The sequence below is a fragment of the Motacilla alba genome, chromosome 6 (genome assembly GCF_015832195.1).
Source record: "Motacilla alba alba isolate MOTALB_02 chromosome 6, Motacilla_alba_V1.0_pri, whole genome shotgun sequence".
Taxonomy (NCBI): domain Eukaryota; kingdom Metazoa; phylum Chordata; class Aves; order Passeriformes; family Motacillidae; genus Motacilla; species Motacilla alba.
Window position 1 is genome coordinate 24,748,885 of NC_052021.1, and position 19,704 is coordinate 24,768,588.

Genomic DNA, 19,704 nt, shown 5'->3' on the forward strand with positions numbered 1-19,704 from the left:
CCTGGGCGGATGGATGACAGCAGAGATGTTGGATGTTTCTCCATTTGAAGAATGTAGAGTGGATGTGAAAACTGGGTGAAGGCATGGGGCATGATTTATATGATATCATCTCTAGAAATGACTGTTGTTAGGTTCTTCCAGCTTTCCTAGCTTAGTGGTTTTATTATCTGATCTTGTAACCACTGTTACACATCCAGAAGAACAAACTGGCCAGATTTGTCAACCATCTGGTGGAGATACTGCCTTTGTTGTCTCATATGGTCATTTCTTGCACTAACCACTGAAGTGCTGCAGATCACATGTGAAAGGGCAGAGGGGATGTTTTGAGTGAGTGCCACTTGAGGTCCATGCCACTGTTAGCTGTCTTGTGCTCCTTATTTGAGGACAGAACTCCAGCAGTAACCTTTTAATATACGGCATTATTAACTATGTAATCCTCTATTACATCAGGTGGAAAATATTTTTATTCCTGAAGTATCCTTTATTTTAAATGTAAGATCTCTCTGGATTGTCTTCTTACATTTAAGAAGACAATGGCCAGGCTTACATCCTTTTTCCATTCCATATAACCAAGTGATTTTTACTAAAGCATGTTATAGTTCTCTTGCATGGGCAATATGCTTTAGGTGAACAGGGGTATAAAATGGCTTTGCACTTTAGTTCAAAAGTGACAGAAAAGAATATCTTCAAAGAGTTGTGAAATTGTTATTGTTTGGGACATAATGAAATTGATATTTCGATCAGATTAGAAAGAATAAATGTACCAAAGCATCCTTTAGAGTGGAGATCTTGGAGGTCTCTTCTCAGGCTAATTCCCAGGAAATCAATTGCATGTGGGAACGTTTCTCATTCCCCAGACCATGCACCAGAGCACAATGCAAGTGCACTTCTTCAGGACTGGTACTGTGGCTTCCTGTGGGAATGGCTAGGGATTGATTTTGGGGCTGGTAAGTGGTGTGTGTGAGAGATGTTGAAGGTGCTTTGACATCAAGCTGGATTCATACAGTTGGCTTCACTCTGGGAAAATGTTCACTTCTAGTTCAGCTTTTCATTCCTTAATGGAAAGGATCAGAAGCCATTTACGTTATATTTCCTTTCCTTTGGTGACTTCATGGAGTTAATGAGGTACTTAAGATTAAACAAGCACTGAAATTTTTTGCTTGATGAAGGCCTAAAATACCAAGGGTTTTACCATTCCTTGGAACTGATTTTTGCTGTCAAAATCAATGTATTTCCCTATTGTAGTCTTGAAGTTGGAGCTCTGTGAAGCTGGATAAGAGAAGTCAATGCAGACAAAACCCAAAACTGCAGTGGATCTCAGCTAGCAGATCATTCTGCAGTGAGCTGAAAAAGGCCATTCCTAGATCTGTTTTCCTGCTGAAAGACAGTTTCTATATTTGATTCAGCTGCTGTATCAACAACCTGCTGTGTTTAGAACAGCTCTAATTTATTTCCCACTGTTTGCCTTTATTTTATGGTACTGGTATTTGCTTTAATGTGAAGTCGTTTTCTCCAGATGTTAATAAGATGGTATTAATGTTTCCACAACATTTTTCTTGATAACGTTTATGTAGAGCTTGCCATCTGATAGTGTGGAATCAACCCGTTTTAAAATATCGGTAATAATTTTCTAATTAAAATTAGAGGCTCAGAAGTGTTTTCCTCCCTGTAAAAATTGAGGTCATGCACTTTCCTGTGCTTGGGGAAAATTATGTTTTCACTGACGGAATGAATGTCTCTTACTGTACAAATTGGGAGTGTGATATATGAAATGGTGTCATGGTGTCAGTGTTTGCACATGTGCATGTGAACTATACCCAGCTGCCAGCAGCTGATCCAGGAAGGCATTCTGTGTTTCCAGGGAGGTGATGCTCTCATTCATAGCACTGCAAACTGCCAGGTAATGAGCCTTAAATCTCTGGAATGCTCTGTTTTTTACTTTTGGAGAGAGGATTCCACATGGGGTGAGAGAAGTGGTAGACAGAAAATAGTCTAGGAAAGCCTGGTGTGGCTGCCTGAAGTTCCTATATCCGACCAAAATCAACTTTGATTTGAAAGAATTTTTCTTTCTTGCTGGGCTTTCTGAATTTATCCAGATAAAATGAAAAAAAAAGAATCACTCAAATCAGCAAATGACTTGCCAAAGAAAAAGAAACTGAAATACTAAAACCCCATCCTAATTCTTTGGGATGTTATATTCTTGAGTGATGTTCTGAATACATCTGATAGGAGTCAGTCCTGTATGACCTCACTCTTAAATGATGTTCACTTTCACTTTTCCATTAACATTTTCCCTCCATTTTTTCTATTTAGATCATGCTTCTTAGTGATCCAGAGATTGAGAGCAGCATCCTGATCAGCTCTGATGAAGGAGCTACCTATCAGAAGTACCGTTTGAACTTCTATATCCAGAGCTTGCTCTTCCACCCCAAGCAGGAGGAGTGGATCTTGGCCTACAGTCTGGATCAAAAGGTAAGCAATTGATTTAATGTTTCAATGATTTTGAGCCAGGAGTTGAAGAGGATATTGTCTAGAACTGCTCCCTCTCAGAGATGATGAAGAATTTATAGCATGCTTTGCTGTTCTCACTTTGCAGGTTTAAATGTGCTCAAAAGCCATGCAGTAACTCCAAAGCCAGTTTGTTAAAAGGAGCTGAGTATTAGAGTGATCATGATGGGTGTGGAAGCTTCAGTAGTGGTGATACTATGAAAGATGAAAAGAATTAGAGATTTGACATGACATATGGAGCTGTTCTAACAATCTATTGATTTGTAGGCGCTGATTTCTGCGCTGTCTCTGAGGATGGAGCACTCAGGCTGAGTTGGTCTGTAACAGCTGGCTGTTGAGCCTTCAGGGGTGCTCGTTCTGCTTGCAAACTGGAAGTCAGGGAGCAGCAACAGATGATAAACTCCTCTGTGCCACTTTTAATCCACTTTGCAGTGCATTCAGTGAGTGAGACCTCTCCAGTCTGTTACTTTGTCCTTAGCAGGTTTGCTCTCATGTAGCACTTGTCTGTCTTGAAAGGTGCTGAGCAGAGCAGGTGCAGTGTGGTAGCAAAGTGCTGTGGTAAGGAGATGTGTGCTTCATTCAGTTCTGGAGCAGCAGTCTCCACTACAGCCCAAGGCTGAGATTTAAATAGGATGATCAAGTTACAAATTCTACAAAGTTTTAACTTGCCAAGCTTTTATCTTTCCTCTCTTATGTTTCTGTCATCCCAAGACTCTGGAAAGCAAAAACATGTTGAATAACCACTAAGTTTTCCTCATTGTGGTGGGTTGACCCTGGCTAGATGCCAGGTGTCCATCAAGGCCACTCGGTCACTTCCCTCCTCAGCTGGACAGGGACAGAAAAGGTCTGTGGGTCAAAATAAAGGCAGGGAGAGATCACCCAGCAATTACCATCATGGGAAAATCCCAATCAGCTGCGGAAATTATTTGAATTTATTACTTATCAATACTCTACTGTACTTTGCTTTATCCCTTTATACACTACTCTATCAAATAAGAATAGAGTAATGAGAAGTAAAAACTAAATCTTAAAATACCTTTCTACCACTTCTCCCTTCTTCCTGAGATCAACTTTGCTCACATTTTTCTTTTTTCTGCATCCCAGCAGCAGAGTGGGACAGGGCATGGAGGCCGTGGTCAGTTCATCATATGTTGTCTCTGCTTCTTCTTCCTCCTCCGGGGAGGACACCTCACACCCTTTCCCTGCTCCAGCATGGTGCCCCTCCCACAGGAGACAGCTCTCCACAAACTTTTCCAATGTCCTTTCCACAGGCTTCAGTTCTTCACAAATTGCCTCAGTGTGGATCTTTTCATGGGATGAAAACTTCAGGAACAGACTCTTCCAATATGGGTCCCCTGTGGGCTCACCTTCACCTGTCCTGCCATGGGTCAAGGGGTCAGCCTGCCTCAGCATGGCCTTCACTGTGAGCTGCAGGGGAATCTCTGCTCCAGCACCTGGGACACCTCTTCCCCTCCTTCTTCCCTGACCTTGGTGTCTGCAGTGCTGTTTCTCTCACATATTCTCACTCCTCTCTGGCTGAAGCTGTCAATTTGTTTCTTCCCTCACTTAATGAATAAGTTATCACAGAGGTGCTACCACTGTCCCTGATGGGTGTGACCTGGGCCAGCAGTGGGTCCATCTTGGAGCTGGCTGGTGTTTGCTTTCTTGGACAGCTTCTTGCAGCTTTTCATGGAAGCCACCCCTGTGGCCCCCTCCCTGCTATGAAAACCTTTCCACACAAACCAAACACATGTGTTAACCTGTCAGATGTAGGGGTGTGTTCTGGGTGGGATTTTCAATTTCTGCAGTTATTCTTGAAGATTTCCAAACTAGTCAGTCTCACATCCTAGCTATAGGAACAATACAGCTAAAATGCTATGCCTCTCTATTTGAGAATTTCCTTTGAAAGGCTAGTGCAAGTTTTTACCAAAGTAGTTATTGAGAATATAATCAAATAATTTCCTATTGCTCCACTTCCCACTTGCTAAAAGAATGCAGTAGCAGGCACCAGGTGTTTTGCTGCTGTGCTACTAATGATTCTTGAGTGACATTTGCAAGAACAAAGCTATTGTAAACACACTCCTTTCATAGTATCAAATCTTTACTGTATGAAGGACTTAGTCAAATGTCAAATAGTTTTCTGCACTCAGAGGATCAGTGTAACAGGGATTTTGAAGTAGGTTGGAAAGACCAGTCTATTAATTTGATGTCACAAAATGTCTTGATGCTGCTTTTAAACTGGAGGTAATGATCCTCATGTTTATTCAGACAGGCTTGGAAGAAACAGGTATCTGATCAGGTAGTCATGTATGTGAGAAGCCAGATGAGACATCCTGAGCATGCCTTTGCAAAGAGATCCATCTGCAGTGAGTGCAGAGCATCTGCTGTTGGGTTGAAGCACTGTACTTCTACTTGCAGAGCTTTGTAATCTTTCTGTGATGTTAGTCATTGGAAGGCGAAATCAAAATACAAGGGAGGCCCATGATTGACTGTGAGGTGGTACTAATGCTCTCCTGTTCCTGTACAGCAATAGCAGACCAGGAGCATTTTTGCTTCTGCTCCTTTGAACAAATATATGTGTGCACACCTCAGCTGCTGTCTTCTGCTCAGGAAAAAGACAGGAAAAATGAACTGAGCTAGAAGCACCTTGAAGCTGTTTGCATTTCATCCCAGAAAGCAAATAAAATTGTTCAAAGTGTAAGAGCAAAAATGAATTGGTCTGTAGCTTGTTGGTCAAGTGGAAATGGAGCAATGCCAAGTCCAAGCTTTTCCTTTATGTCTGCCTTTGCATTCAAGGCCACTCATGCTTTCCTTCACTGGTCAGAAGGATGGCCTGAAGTGCTGGTTCAATGTGGGTCCTAGAATGGAACCACGGAGCAGTGCTTTTCCCAGTTGAAATGTTTGCTTAGCACAGCTGAGGTATAGATTGTGCTGAGCCATGTCTTGGGTTAGTAAGAGCTGTGAAAGAACTGTCACTCTGAGTCAGGATCACCAGCTTCACTGCAGTGATGGCTGATACTGAGATAATGGGCAGTGCTCTTTGAGTGTGACAGCAGTGCCATGTGAAAGCCCCAGCTGAAGTCTTCTGAAAAGAAAGTGTAATGCATTCCTGCAGGTCTGGAAACAGGGGCACTGCCGCAGTCGAGTGGGAACCAGAGGTCAACCCTGTCCTTCTCTCAGGTTAGGCCAATGCAAGAATAAAGTGTCTTTTAGGATTTAAGTCCCATGTACTTAAGAATATTCATCATGTCTTTTGCATCTTCATAAGATTGTTGTGGTTGTTCTCTCTTTGGCTCTAGAAGCCAGATGTGGATCTCACAGCTTCCCACCCTACTGTGACTTCTCTCCTAGATGTGGTTATGGGATCATGCCAATGGCAATGACCATTTCATCTCTCTGCTGTTCACCAGAAAAGAGATAGCAAGAGTTTCTAAAATAAGTGTCTAGAGAGGCTGCAGTGGTGCTCACAGCTGTGAGGAGGCTATCCAAAGGGATGCCATGCTGGCAGGAGCTAATTGTCCAACTGCAGCCTAGTTCTGCTCATGCTCCTGTGTCCTTTGTTTTTGTGCCCATTTTCCTGCAAAGCAGCATGAAGTTGCCTGGCACAAAACAGATGGAGCTGTATCAAATAGTTCTTGCTTTCTCAGTTCATATGTCCATTGTTTGGGGATAAAACTTCTCTGAAATACTTCTGATTTGATGCATGAGAGGGCAACAAAATAGAAAGTTTATCATTAGCCTGCAACCTGCGGGTAATATTCATCCACTGGTACTGTGACAAAGAAGGTGACTTGCTGGATGCTCTGTAGTGCAGCCGCTGCTACAGTGGGACACCATATTTTTCCACGTGTGTTTCACCCTTAAATTGTATTTTAATGACTTCTTTAGGGACGGATTTAAAAATGGAAATGTTATTCTGAAAACAAATCAAGTACATACAATCTGACTCCCAGCAGCAGAAACTATTAAGGGAAGATCTAATCCATCCTCTTGTAACTGTAAATGTGTAAACAAGTTGGAAAAATTAATTTCATATCTTAGAGTAAAATAAGTATTTCATATGTTTCTTATTAGTTTTCTTTCAATTAAAAATAATAATAATGTGGGGTTTTAAGCAAGCTGTAGTCAACTTGGAAATTAATGAGAATGATGAACCTGAAAATCCATTTTGCTTAGTATGTTGTTCCACACAGTAAAATGAAATTAAATAGGAACAGTTCATATCCCTACAACTAATGGATTTGGTAACTGCCTAGATCAAAAGATCTTTGAATTGTTTTGTTTATAAAAATAGAAAACAATATTAAAGTTTTGGAATGAAATACAAATAGTCAGTGTTTTGGATCTTCCCATTAAATAGTTTTCCTCTAAGGTCTTCTGACCTTCAGTTCCATGGCTGTGATTCAAGTGAAATTATTGAATATAAAAACAATTCAGTCACCAATTCTTTTATTACCACTCCCACCTAGGTATTGTCCTGCTTTTTCCAGGTTCGGGATATTCCCAGAAGAGGACTGAGATGGTATTCAGCAGGCTTTCTGAAAGATACATTGCTGTGTGGCTGCTGGTTACTTTGTTGATTTAAGGACAAATCACAGTTACCACCATTTGTTTTCTCTTGGCAGTATCCAAGGAGTTATTGAGGATACTTCCTCGGTATGAGTCAACACAGCATATCGTTCCTGCTCTTAATTTTTATAGCCAATTAGGACCCTCCTCTGCTTTGTTAACTCTCCTGTATCATCACATAAATGCAGCAGGGCTGAGCCAAGAAATCTGTGCGTGTGGGCATGAACATGTAGCAAGTTCATAGACCCTGATGTCTTCTCACAGAGCATAAAGCACAGGCTGGAGGAATTTTTACAGGGCTTTAAGCAAACCTGTGTGGGTTTACTATTGCCCCCAGAGCAGCCATGTGATATTGTATAACTGTCAGGTCCTGGGAGATTAAATGCATCTTGTGAGTTGAAGATCTTGGATCTCTTCCCAATAGCTTTGTGTCTCTGTGTCTACTGTATTGATAAAATAGCACAATCTGATGTGTGCACGGGTTGTTTCTGTGAATGGACCCCTTAAGTGGCCTTTGGCAGAAGGTGGACACTATGTAAACGTTGCAGACAATTTGCTGCAGGTCACACTGGGTCTCACAAGGTGTGTCCATGTTGACACTTTTTGTATCACGCAGTACAAAATGCAATATGGGCCTGCAGCCTCCAGTTTTTGTGGGTATTTGCAGAAAATATATAGGAAACCATTTTAAACAATCCTTGGATGAAAATGTGGTGGGAAGGGGAATATATGGAAAAGGTGAATATTGCCTGTTGAAAAGTGTGGGCAGCTGCTCTGTGGAATGCTGTGAAAGCTTGAAGTCTCCCAGCACAAGATTAAGGTACAGATTGCATTGCTGCCGTTCACAGTGACTGGGTAGGAATATCTTGAGATGATCTTGCATTCCTGATGCTAATGTGCTGAGTGTCTGATTATTTTGTGTCATTCATCCAAGAAACCAACTAATTCTCAATAGGCAAAACTTCCCACACTCTGATACCTCTGTGGGGAATGGATGAGTCCGGAGGTAGAAATGGGAGGGAGTTTCCAGCTCCGTGAAGTTTCTCTCAGAATGACACTGAAACTTTCAGAGCAACATGCAAAACTCTCTTGCATAAATATTTGTTTAAAAGATAATTTAAAAAGATAATTTGTTTAAAAGAGAAAAAATCAGTTAATAGGGAGAGAAATTTTTAAAATATTTCAAATTACTGTGGTTAAGAGAAAAAAAAACTCAGGTAAAAAACTTAGTAGAATTCCACTTCTTCCTGACAGACCAAACTGTGATTTGGAGCCTGCTGGGAATAGGTAAGAGGCAGAATAATTCAGTAATACACCAATTTCAATTCCCCAGCTACCCATTACAAATTTGAGAACATTGGATAAACAAGAAGTTTGGCAATCAGTGGCTTCTCCCTCCATAGAGCCTAATCTTCAGCAGAAAGTGAACAAAAGAAAGTGGGTGTCTCATTATCTCTTTAAATGAGGTGATAAATAAGAGGTGCAAGATAACATTCTGCTGTATCACCAAGTTGCACCTGGCAGACAGTATCAGGTCTGACTGGGGAGATTCCTTTGGTGTGGGAGATGTGGCAAGTTATCATCTGAAAATTGGATGCAGTGCATGTCACAGCCTTGACAATCTTGACTAGACACTGCAGAATTTATCAAAAAAAAAAAAGAAATCACAGATAAGACTGGGACTATGCGGGAAAGTTTGTTAGGGGTTTTCAAAATTTTTTTTCTAATTTTTTTCTAATGTGCCAGACACTGAACCAAAGCCATGAAGGCAGTGTCTCTGCTCCAAGTAAAATGCTCCCCTGGAATTTAGGCCCAGTCTCCCAGTATGACATGGGGCAGTAAGGCAGCTAAGGGTGGGGTTGTTTGGTTGGGGCTTTTTTTGATAATGTGCACTTGGGCAGGGTGCTGCCAGAGAAATCCAGGGGGAGTTGCTTCTAGGAATATAGGCACCTTATTCCAAGCACTCATTCATCTTTGGGATTCTTTGTGATGAGCTGTTTTCACAGACATGTGGAACAATCCAATTTGAAAGGGATCTCAAAAGATCATCTAATCCAGCTTTTTATGGGAAAGGAAGCCTGGATGTGATTGCCTAGCACCCAGTCCAGTCCTGTCTTGAATGCCTCCAGTAAGGGCTCCTTGGTCTCAGATTTTTTTGTGCCCTTTAAGGAGACTTAGGCACAAGGGGGCTTCAGGGTTGTGTTTGGGTGAGGCTATTGTACTTTGAGTTGGAGCTCCTAATGCTGGAAACGTGACTCCAGGATAGCAGCTGCTACTGGAGATGTGCTGAAATTAAGCAGTGAGAGTTGCTGCATGTCTGAAGTGAGATGTGACTCTGGCCCAGGCCTGTAGGTTTTCTTTTCTTAGGAACTGAGGTATGGGGCTGATGAGGAGAGGCAGGCTGGTGTCTGCCTCACATCTCATTTTGATATAAATCAGCAGGCACCCAGACCTGTTACTTTCTCCTCAGCAGCACTTCTGCTCCTGGAATTTAAATGTAATTGCAGTTGTCAGAAGTTGTTAGAAGTGTGAGTAACTACTCCTTTTATCAACAACAGCTCAAGACTGCACCTCTTAGGTAAAACACAGCTTTTCCTAGCAAGATGTGAGCATTACTTTTAACGAGGAAAGAAAGTTCTGTCTGCTCCTGCTTGGATCCTCATGGTAGAATCACCATTTCATTCCATGATGTGAGAGAACACACCAGGGCTAGTTTCTCATCATGGTTCATTGTTATCTGAAGAGCACACTGCCTGTGATTCCAATCCTATGGATACAATGCTCAGCTTCCAGATTTATCTTGCACCAGTCACTTGACATTTGAGCACCCCACAGAGTGAAGATGGAGGCACACCTACTGCATTCTTTCTTCATCCCAAAGGGATGGAGACTGAGGAAGCTGCCATAATAACAGTTAGTCCCACAGGCCTACCATACTGAGGAAGGAAATAATGTGAGTACATTGCCCACCTGTAAAGGAACACACAGTGTTTCATGTTTGATATCAGCCACATTACAGTAACTGCTCAAAGAAATCTCTAACATCAGTATGTTAGTCCATTGTATTGCACATTCATATTAAGAAGCAATCTCTGCCTAAGAGTGCTTGCAATTGAACATGAGGCTGACAGACAAAGTGGTGTCCCCTGAGCATCTCTAGTGTATTCAGGCACAGGTCATTAAAGTGTTTCACTGCCTAACTACCATTGAGAAGTATAACAAAGTCAGAAACTGAACGCAGTTAGAGTCCTGTTCCCATGACTTAGCCACAAATAACCCTTTCATCTTTTTGCCTTTTGAATACTCTTCTGAGAACATCGGGTTCTACAAACATACCATGTGTCTGTGTTGCTGGACAAGCCACCTGCCAGCAGCTCTCCCAGGCAGGCAGGGTTCCATCAAACAGATAAGCTGAAATGTTAGTAAAGTTAGAAAAACACAAACCAAACATAAAGAACCAAACCCTTGAGATAGGGAATACTTAAAAGCAATTTACAGAAGTGTCTTCTTCAATATGATAATGAACTGAAGAATTGAAATCACTTAACTTCATTTACAAATCATGAATATGTATCAGTGCCTTTAAATGAAAGGATGACTAAAACAGATATAGTGTTTGTTCAATTCATTAGAAGGAAGACAATTTATCAGGAGGTTTTTTCCACTCCTAAACTAAAGCTATATGCAAATGTCAGTAAATCAAGACCTTGCACTAATTCTGCAGCATGATGAATATTTTTATAATCCTAATTAGAACCAGTCATTTAGTTCAGCAATTTCCCCAATCTAGCCAATTTGAAATTAAAATAGATGCCTTGATTACAAAACTCATTAGCAAAGAAGCACCCTTTTTGCTAACCAGTTCATTTGGAATGCACAAACTGAATGAAGTGAGGAGCACTTGTGTTGTCAATTGCCGTAAGTGAAGTGAGCCTTAATTGTTGGCATTGTGAAGTATTTGTATTGCTGCATGTTTCATTGCAGTATAATATATCATTCATTAAACATAACAAAAGCATTTTTAAAATTTAATTAAGTGGTGTTGGTGCACCAGGTAATTTTTATAAAGTCAGATGTCACAATTGTTTGCATTTGAAGTATTGATGGGCATTACCGTCAGAAAGAAGACGTATGACTCCACATTTATCATGCTGATTATGGTAGGCCTGGCAGTTTTAATGGGAGATGGGAAATTAAATTATGCAACCTTGGCTCTACTTCAGAAATGCCCAATGAATTTTGTCCTGGCAAAATACTGAACTTTGGGCTTGTGATGATTTGTGATGGCAAAGAGAAAGTAACGGCTTGTGAAACTTGATTTAGCCAGAACAGACTTTCCTATTGCTTGTTATTTATGTTATAGACACTTCATGAGCAGGTTTTACTTTGAAAAGGAAAATATAGAGGTAAATGGAGCGAGACACATTTGATGCTTAAATGTGCTCTTCTGCTGGAGCAACCTAGTTTATTGTGTAACAGAGCAAGGATCCTGTGGCTTATTCCTGGGCCATGCTAAATCATGGCTGTATATTGATTTTATCTGGAGCCTAAGTGGGGTGAAGAGTGGTTATAAATATAGCAGATGGGAATAAAAATGAAGGAGTGAAGAAGGCTGAAGAATAAGAACACCAGGGGCATGATTTATTTTGCCTGACTGTAGAGATCTAAAATGTTGCAGTGTACGCCTACATTGGGTGTTGTGGCTTCACATTGTAGTTGATGGTGATCTACTGAACGGTGCTGATTGATTTCTGGAAGCAAATGGAGGTGACTCTTTTAGGATGAAGTAAATTGTACCTTGGACTCATTTGTATTGAGGAGGCCTCTGCTGAGTGTCAAGGAAGTAATTTCCTTTGCTGAGATGTAACTGTTTGCTATATTACCTGAGATTAGGGGACTTAAAACCAACCCTGCTGACTGGATGTGTGCAAAATGGATTACAGGGGATATGATTCCAATATGATCAAAACAGCAAAAAGCATTTAGTTTCCTAGTTCCTGTTATCGTGCTTACAGATTCTAATGACCCTCACCCTGGAGAAGAGAGCAAACATGGTGTGCAAGCAAAGAAAGAGTTTGCAACCTTTTGTTTTTCTTTTCCTTGAGGCAGCCAGCTGGATGGATGATGCTCTGGGGTGAAGGTACAGTCCTTTCCCCCTCATCCCCCCAAACAAGCCCCTGCACACGTCTGTCTGTTACATCACCAGCACCCAAGAAGAGGGGCAGTCTGTGAGGGTGCTTCCAGAGGGATGCATTTTCTGTGTGCTGGACTGGGAGCTTGAACTCAGGAGTAGGAATGGCAGGCCTGGAAATAGCAGGCTGGCCCTTGCTCTCTGTTCTGCCCCTAAGGCAGGGGCGTTTCAGCTTCCTGAAATCAGTCTTATATAGTTGAGAGATGCATATCTGAGAGACAAAGACAGAGAAGCATCAGAAGGCAGCAGTCAGGAGCTGATATTTCATGGCAGAACTTCCAGTGCAGTTGGCGTGGGGTACCCTGTGTGAGAATTTCTCATCAGCAGGTGCTGCAGTAGTAAATGGACCACAAGGCAGAGAGGGTCCTTCTTTTATGTTGTAGCACAACAGTCTGTTAAAAGGCTCATACATTTAATTTCAAATTGCTTTGTGTCTATTATGTGAAACAGGTTCATGTAATGCTAGTAGCTTGCATGTTTTTTCTCGGATTGCCCTTTGCAAGTAGGCTTCTCTCTGTTGCTCTTGCCTCTCCTTTTTGAGTCACAACAAACCATTCCTGTCTCCAGTGCTTGTTTTCAGTGAGGAAATGGACCATGTTCTGATCTGATAGCATACCTGAGGTGCTTTCCAAAGGATGTGTGCAATCACACATGTAGCAGCTGATATTCAGTGAGAGTCCATTGATTTTAGCAGGGAAATGCTGATTATCGTCACTGGAGGATCTGACCTGAAAACATGTACAGTATTATTTTCTCACATAAAACAAGATAGGTGTAGTTTATGCCTCCCAGTGCACAGGGTTTTTTCCCCCTAAAATGTGCCTGGTCAGAAATGCAGAGTCCCTGGGCAGGGAGCCTCTTACTTGTGTTAAGGCAACTACTTATTTCTGTTGTTCAACCTTGACATATGACAATTCACTTATATATGTATTTTTTAAATGTTCTCTTTTTCCTACCTTTTTTTTTCCTTCTGATAGAAACTTCATATAATCAATTTTTCTGGGGAATAAAGATGCCAGAGAAACAGCTGCAACTCCTCTGTCCCCTCAGTAGGCATGGAGGGTTCCAATGTCCCATATGCTTAATGGTAGTCCAGTGAATATTTCAGCTTTTCATGCCTATTGTGTCCATGGTGAGAGGGAAGGCCAGTTGCTGGATTTTTGGTCTAGCACCTCAGAAACTTCAATCCCAAGTGTTTAGAAATAATGAATTGGTTCTTTAAAAGTAATGAAGTTGGTAGAGAAAAAAATCAGAGAGGTGTGTGAATAATTTCAGTTGTCCTCTCTTACATGTCTCTTGATGCTTCTGGGACTGAGGAAGTGTTGAAAACCATGTTTTTCAAATGCCTCCTCACAGTTAATAGCATTCAAAAATTCACCATAAAAAAAAAAGAAAAGGAACAAACCCCCCAAGATTTTCATAATGTCCTGATTCCAACACTGTTCTTCTGCAGGGCATTTATGCTTCTAAGACACATATATTTATTTATGCTTGCAAATGCTGCACATCTTCTGTTGTGTTTTGGTGCATATTTCAGCTGGCTGTCCATATTGGTTGTCTGGGGGAAGAATGGTGACCTGTTTGTGTAGTGTGTACACACACCTGTGTGCAGGTTTGAAGTTTTGCAATAGAAGCCCCACAGTAGTTTTGTGACAGTTACAAGAAGTTCTTCCAGAGTAATAAAATTCTTAAGTTTTGTGTTTGGTTGATTTTTATAGGACTATGGTGGCTGTAAAAGGAAAGTTAGGGCATGATGCAGTAAAATTTTGGTTCATTGGGAGTATTGTGGGTATGATAAAAAGAGGAGCTGAGGCACCAAAATGAAGTATGATATTTTTGAGAGGAGGACAATTGATCAAAGAAACAACAAAGCTTAAAGCTTTATAGAAAATCCTTGTGATTCTGTAGTACAAAAGGAGGAAAATGGGATCCTTCCCACAGCCTCCCACCTTGGGCAACTCATTTCTGCCAGAGGTTCAGTGATCATAAACTGTCTGAATATAGATTTTGTAGCATTTTATACTTGCAGTGTTCAAGAGATAAAAGCATGTACAAAATAACATGTTAGCAGAATATACTGGACCCAAGGGGACTTTCGTGCCATATAGTAGGAGAACAATAATGTCATCAAAAGTTTTGCTGCCAAAACAGGACTCTAGTTTTGTCCTCTAACATAGCACTTGCTTCAGGCCAGTTGATTTTCTCAGATCTTGGTGCAAGTCCACGAGAGTTATGCACACACACCCAGTGGCACAAGTGTCACAAGTCTGAAAGTTCTGCTGCAAAATTGACTCTGATCTTCCCTAGCTAGATGAGTTTTACTTTTTCTCTAGTGACAGCATGGAAAAAGTTGCTTTATCTTTCCTTTGCAGCCTTCCACCATGAGTTATACTATACCATCACGATGAACCTAGATTAATATCAGAAATTAAAGTTACATTAAATCAAGTTTGGTGAGTTGTTGTTGTCTATAATTGTTGCCTTGAATTGAGTTAGTGTACTTCTAGGGCTTTGTAGAGGCTTTTTTCTTCACCCTACTTCATAAGATGGTATGAAGGTACATAGAGTTTCAATTAAATGGGATAAATGGCTTAAATATAGACACCATAGAATATTTACAAACCAAGAGAGCTGCTGAGAGAGGCTAGATAAGAGCTTTCTTTTTCTTGCGTGATCTGCAGTTGCAGATTCATTTATTCCAAAGGTACACAGCTTGATTGCAGGAGCTGGGTGATGGATGAATCAAAGATGACAGTGTAAGTGGTGTCTGCCCAGCAGCCCGGAGGGATCGCTGGAACATGTGAGTTTCTCATTTGGTGATTTTTCTGGCAGTGATGTCTCAGTGCAGTGACAACTTCTGCTCCAGCTGTCAAGCTAAATCGTTCCTGATGGTTGCTGGTATTTGCAATGATGCTGTTCATTTGGGTTCCTCCAGTAAACAGTCTTGGATGGGGATGAACTGAATCTCTGTGAAGTGCAGGGAGGAATTTCTTGTTTTCCATGAGACCTCTTACTCTTCCCTTCCTGCATGTGATCTCTGGCTTGGCTGTGTATGTGTGGAGATGGATGCCTGTAAAATCAGGCTCTGCTTTTCCCTTCAGTTGTTGCCTATTGTCAATGCATGGATTGCCAGGGAATCTGGTCAAAAAGAAATTTGGCTGGCTAGAGGTGAGCTGAATGACTCCACTGGATTTTAAGAGTTATATTAAGAGCAGTACTGGGGAATATCTTCAAAATAGCAGAGTCCCTCATGGAGACCAAAGTTGGCTGTTGAGTAGAAGAATGAGACTGAAAGGAATCTGACTTGCTTTGTTGTATATTCAAGCCTGCAGAAGCCTCTTGATTCATTATAGGACAGGATATGAAAAGTGCATGGTAAGGGAGATGGCCTAAAAGAATGTATTGTGCAAGAGCTGGGGTGTTTGAGCAGGAGATAATATTTGTTGAAGCAGCATCTTCAATGCTATCAGAAATTGAAGTCTTCAACCTTGTTTTATAAAATTTTTGCTCGTAGAATTTATTTCAGAGCAAGAGTTGTCCTATGACCAGCTTCTGTGTTTTCTTTTGCAGGACATAAGACTCCCATGAACTAAGGTGGGCTTTTCTCTGGGCTGGTTTGGTCTGGTATTTGCCCTTTGTCCCAGGCAGCATGGAGCACAGGCTGTATGTGTGGACCAGAGCTGTCCAGAGAAGGATTTCTCCCAGTGCAGAATGTGTACATGTCCTAAGCAGTATCTGTTCATCTACTGTAGTTTCCCAGAAGACTTTCAGGTTGGTGTTGGGGGTACATCCATGAACAAAAGAGATGTGGTGGCAGGCTATAAATGCCTGCTCTGCCCCATAGATCCCTGACAGAACCCACGGCTCAGGGTGAGGGGCCCCAGTGCCCTCATGGGGGGAATGGAGTAGAAGAGTATGGACAGTTTGTGAGACAGCTCTGACTTTGTGAAGAAACACAACACTCTGGGAAGTGGGGGGCAGCTCCTCAGGACCTGTGAGCTTTGCTGCTCTTCAGCTGGTGAGATGAGAACTGAGTGGAATGGGCAACTGCACTGTGTCAGGACTGACTCTGAGTGAGAATGGCATTTTCACCTGGGTGAGATGAGTTCAGGTGTGTGTCTGTTCAGTGTCTGAGGGTGGTGGGTCAAAACAACTGGGGAGCCATCACTGTCAGTGAAAATGCTGATGAATGGCAAACTGCATTGGGTGGCAGGTATGTGTGTGTGTGTTAAATAACACACAATTTAAACTGGGCCAGAATACATTGCTTTAATTTTGCCTAAATAACACATACTGCTTGAAACCAGACTAACATTTCTTTCAAGATGTGTGAAGTTTTTTTACATGAACAATGACTACGTCTCAGAAAATAAAGCTGTTCTAAATGCAGTTTCAAAACCTATTTATTAATGCCCATGTTCACAATTTCAGAAATGTTTTTTCCACATGAATAAATAAATCTGAAAAATCTTATATAAGTTTAGAAGGTGGTTTGGTGGTGTGAAATCTATTTCTTCCACTAATCTGAAAAAATCCCTGTGCCATTAAAACCTGGTCTGTATAATATAGAGGTTAACCTACAAATAGTGCTACAGGGTTTGTGAAGGAGGGAGGAGAGGAACAGCCAAGCATGTGATTGTAGCTTTATGTCCCACTTTGGCTAATGCCTCAGCCTCTGCTGCTTTGTCCCTTGTAGTCTCATGCTCAATAAACATGAAAGATTGGTCTGTAATAGCAATGAATGTACCCAGATGCTTGCACTGTAATTAAAGGCATATATCACACAATAAAGCACATTTGAATGAAAAATCTTCCCATTAGACATGTGTTTCACATTTATTTCCCCTTATTGTTAAACTTCTGGAGTATAACCATTGATGGAGTGTAAGGAGGGACTTCTAAAGGGCTGCAATGTGAAGCCCCCTGGAGCATAGAAAATTTTCCTGTTGGACTGGGAGGGCACAGAGCTCCTCAGTGCAGGCTGACCTGCACAGCAGCATTGGCTTCATCCGTGTGGTTTGTGGATCCAATTAGCACAGACCTCAGACCCAACACTGCCTAATGATTTTTAAGTTGAAGAAACTGGAATAAGGGATCAGCCTGGCTTTGAGACAGAAAAATCAGCAGCCATTAGAGGTGATTCACTCTTTTGTGAATGTTAAAGAGCTGATCTGAGGGGGGAAAAGGAGTGAAGCAACCTCTTCGGACAACAGGAGCAACCTGAGACCTCCCTCTGCCTCTGGCTGAGCCTACTGGATGCCAAAGGAAGAAATTCTGGTAAAGATAACTCCTGGTGCACCTTCTGGCCTCTGGTAGCAGGAGGCAGCTCTGCCATCTCCATCCCTTCTGATCTCTTTGTGGTCCCAGTATGGTTCCCTTGTTCCTGTTCTCTACTTTAGTCCTCTCTCAAACTCTGTAGCTGATTTTGAAATGGTTAAAAGATCATGGAGAAAGGAATAAATAAGCAATCAGAAAAGTTAGCCTTCCCCTAAAATGGCATTTCTATTTATAGTACCTTTTGCAAGTTGCTAAATTCTTTAGAAATGATTGAAATGTGTTTTGATTGACCAAACTGAGCATATTTTTTCTCCAGATTTTCAGTTTAAGTTAAAAAATATGGAGGTAATATTTTTCATCTTGCTTCTGCACTACTCTAGCATTTCTGGAGGTAGGGGAAAAGCACAAAAAAAAAGAGAGCCTGTTTTTCACCCAAGGCTAAAACATAACTTAAGCTCTTCATGATACTCATTTGTGACACTGCTCCTGTTGCAGGTGTATCTGGATTTCTTGTTCCACTAGAAACCAGTCATGGAGTAGAAAAGCAAAAGATGCTCTGCTCTTGGCAGAAATACCAAATTTTTGGCTAAGTGTGCTTGGTGCCAATGAGGCTTAAGAAAAATTGAATTGTGAAGGTTTTTAATTGGACTCTTTTTTTCACCAGTTTTATCTACTTGCCTTTTTCTTGGAGATGTAGTGGCAAAGCAGAGAGAGTCAAGTCTTGCTTTCAGCATCAGGTTTAAAGTGGACCCATTGAGTAAAAGCATTTTTTAAACTATGAAACCATGACATCAGTGCATTGTCTTAACCTGTCTGACTTCATTAGAAACCAGGTTGAGCTATACAATTACGTCCTGAAGTCAGACATTTCCAAAGCATTTGGTCTTTTGTTCAGAAGATCCCTGACCAGTGTTTTACTGTGGTGGGATGGAGACTGAGTTTCTTTTGCCTGAAGACCCAGTCTTATTGATAAGCTTATGAAATATTTTTCTTAAAAGGCAAAAAACCCCAGCTTCCCAGCTTCAGAAACCTTTACTATTTTTTTCCTCTCTGTATGGGACAGAGGATGAAAATTTATTTAGTATTCAATTTCTGTCTTGACCAGTTTTCAAAATAGTCTATTTCCAGTGTCCCATCTATAATACACCATCTGTAGGGAACTGAGCAGCTCTGGTGAGTCTCAGATATGCATCACTCTGGGCATATTCTCTTTCCATGCCTAAGACAATCTGGCTGTACAATGCTAGAGAAGAACCTTGGGCTGCAATGAGGTCTCTTGATGCAGCTTTTAATCACCTGGAAAGGAAATCAAAGTCAAGAGATAAACTGGTCCATTTGTTTTCATTACAATTACTAGTTTTTACTACTCTGTGTAAACAAAGACCATAAATTTGGTGCTGGTAGACTTCTTTCTACTAAGTTCAGCCCCACAAGCTGTTGCACAAATCTTTTGGCTCGAGATGTAGGATTTATTTTTAGCTTCTTTACTGTGGAGCTGTCAAGAGTGCCTTACCTGAATTGTGGTTTCCAGGCAGCTTGTGACAAGAGAAGAAAAGGATAAGCTCTTTTTTTCCATTATTTAAGGGCTCCAGAAGCACTTCCAAGTTTCAGATCTTGGTACCACTGGAGCCCTGCCTTGCAAGATGGCAAGGATAGGCAACTCCCTTGGAGGAGTTGGGAAGAACAAGCACAGACAGTCCTTGTGGTGGTTATCAGCTTGAAGGTGATGTTAGCCTTTGTGTCCCTAGTGGTAACTCCTGACACTCCAGAGGTGTTTCACTGAGGCCTAGGCTGAGGGGAAGAGTGGAATAGAAGAAAGAGAGGAATACCCCACATTTTTTCTTTGAATGCAGCTTTTCTGCTGTGGGTAATAAAGCCACTTCCATGGCAAGGGTTGCTCCTGACCTGGTTTCAACCATACAACTGAAGTATTTTAGACCTGAGTCCTGTACCCACAGTGCTGGAAGCAACACATCCTGCCTCCCAGGAGAACCTGAGAAAGGGGTTTCCATAGACCCCACGGTTTAAACATTACGCTGATGCTGAGAAAGGGAGAGGTAGCCATCTGTCCTTAAAAATGCAGGGATGGAAGAAGTGATAAAGAAGCAGGGCATGTTCCTGGGGTACCAACAGCTGTCTTCATGGCTGTACTGAATGTA

The 19,704-nt window shown here is 41.5% G+C and overlaps 1 protein-coding gene across 1 annotated transcript in view; it reads left to right on the forward strand.

The window, feature by feature from the left end:
- Positions 1 to 19,704, forward strand: part of SORCS3 (sortilin related VPS10 domain containing receptor 3) — a 268,231-nt gene that overhangs the window by 143,250 nt on the left and 105,277 nt on the right. Inside the window, exon 4 of the mRNA XM_038140273.1 lies at positions 2,314 to 2,472. Coding sequence (XP_037996201.1) covers positions 2,314 to 2,472 — 159 coding nt within the window. The remainder of the gene's footprint in view (positions 1 to 2,313; positions 2,473 to 19,704) is intronic.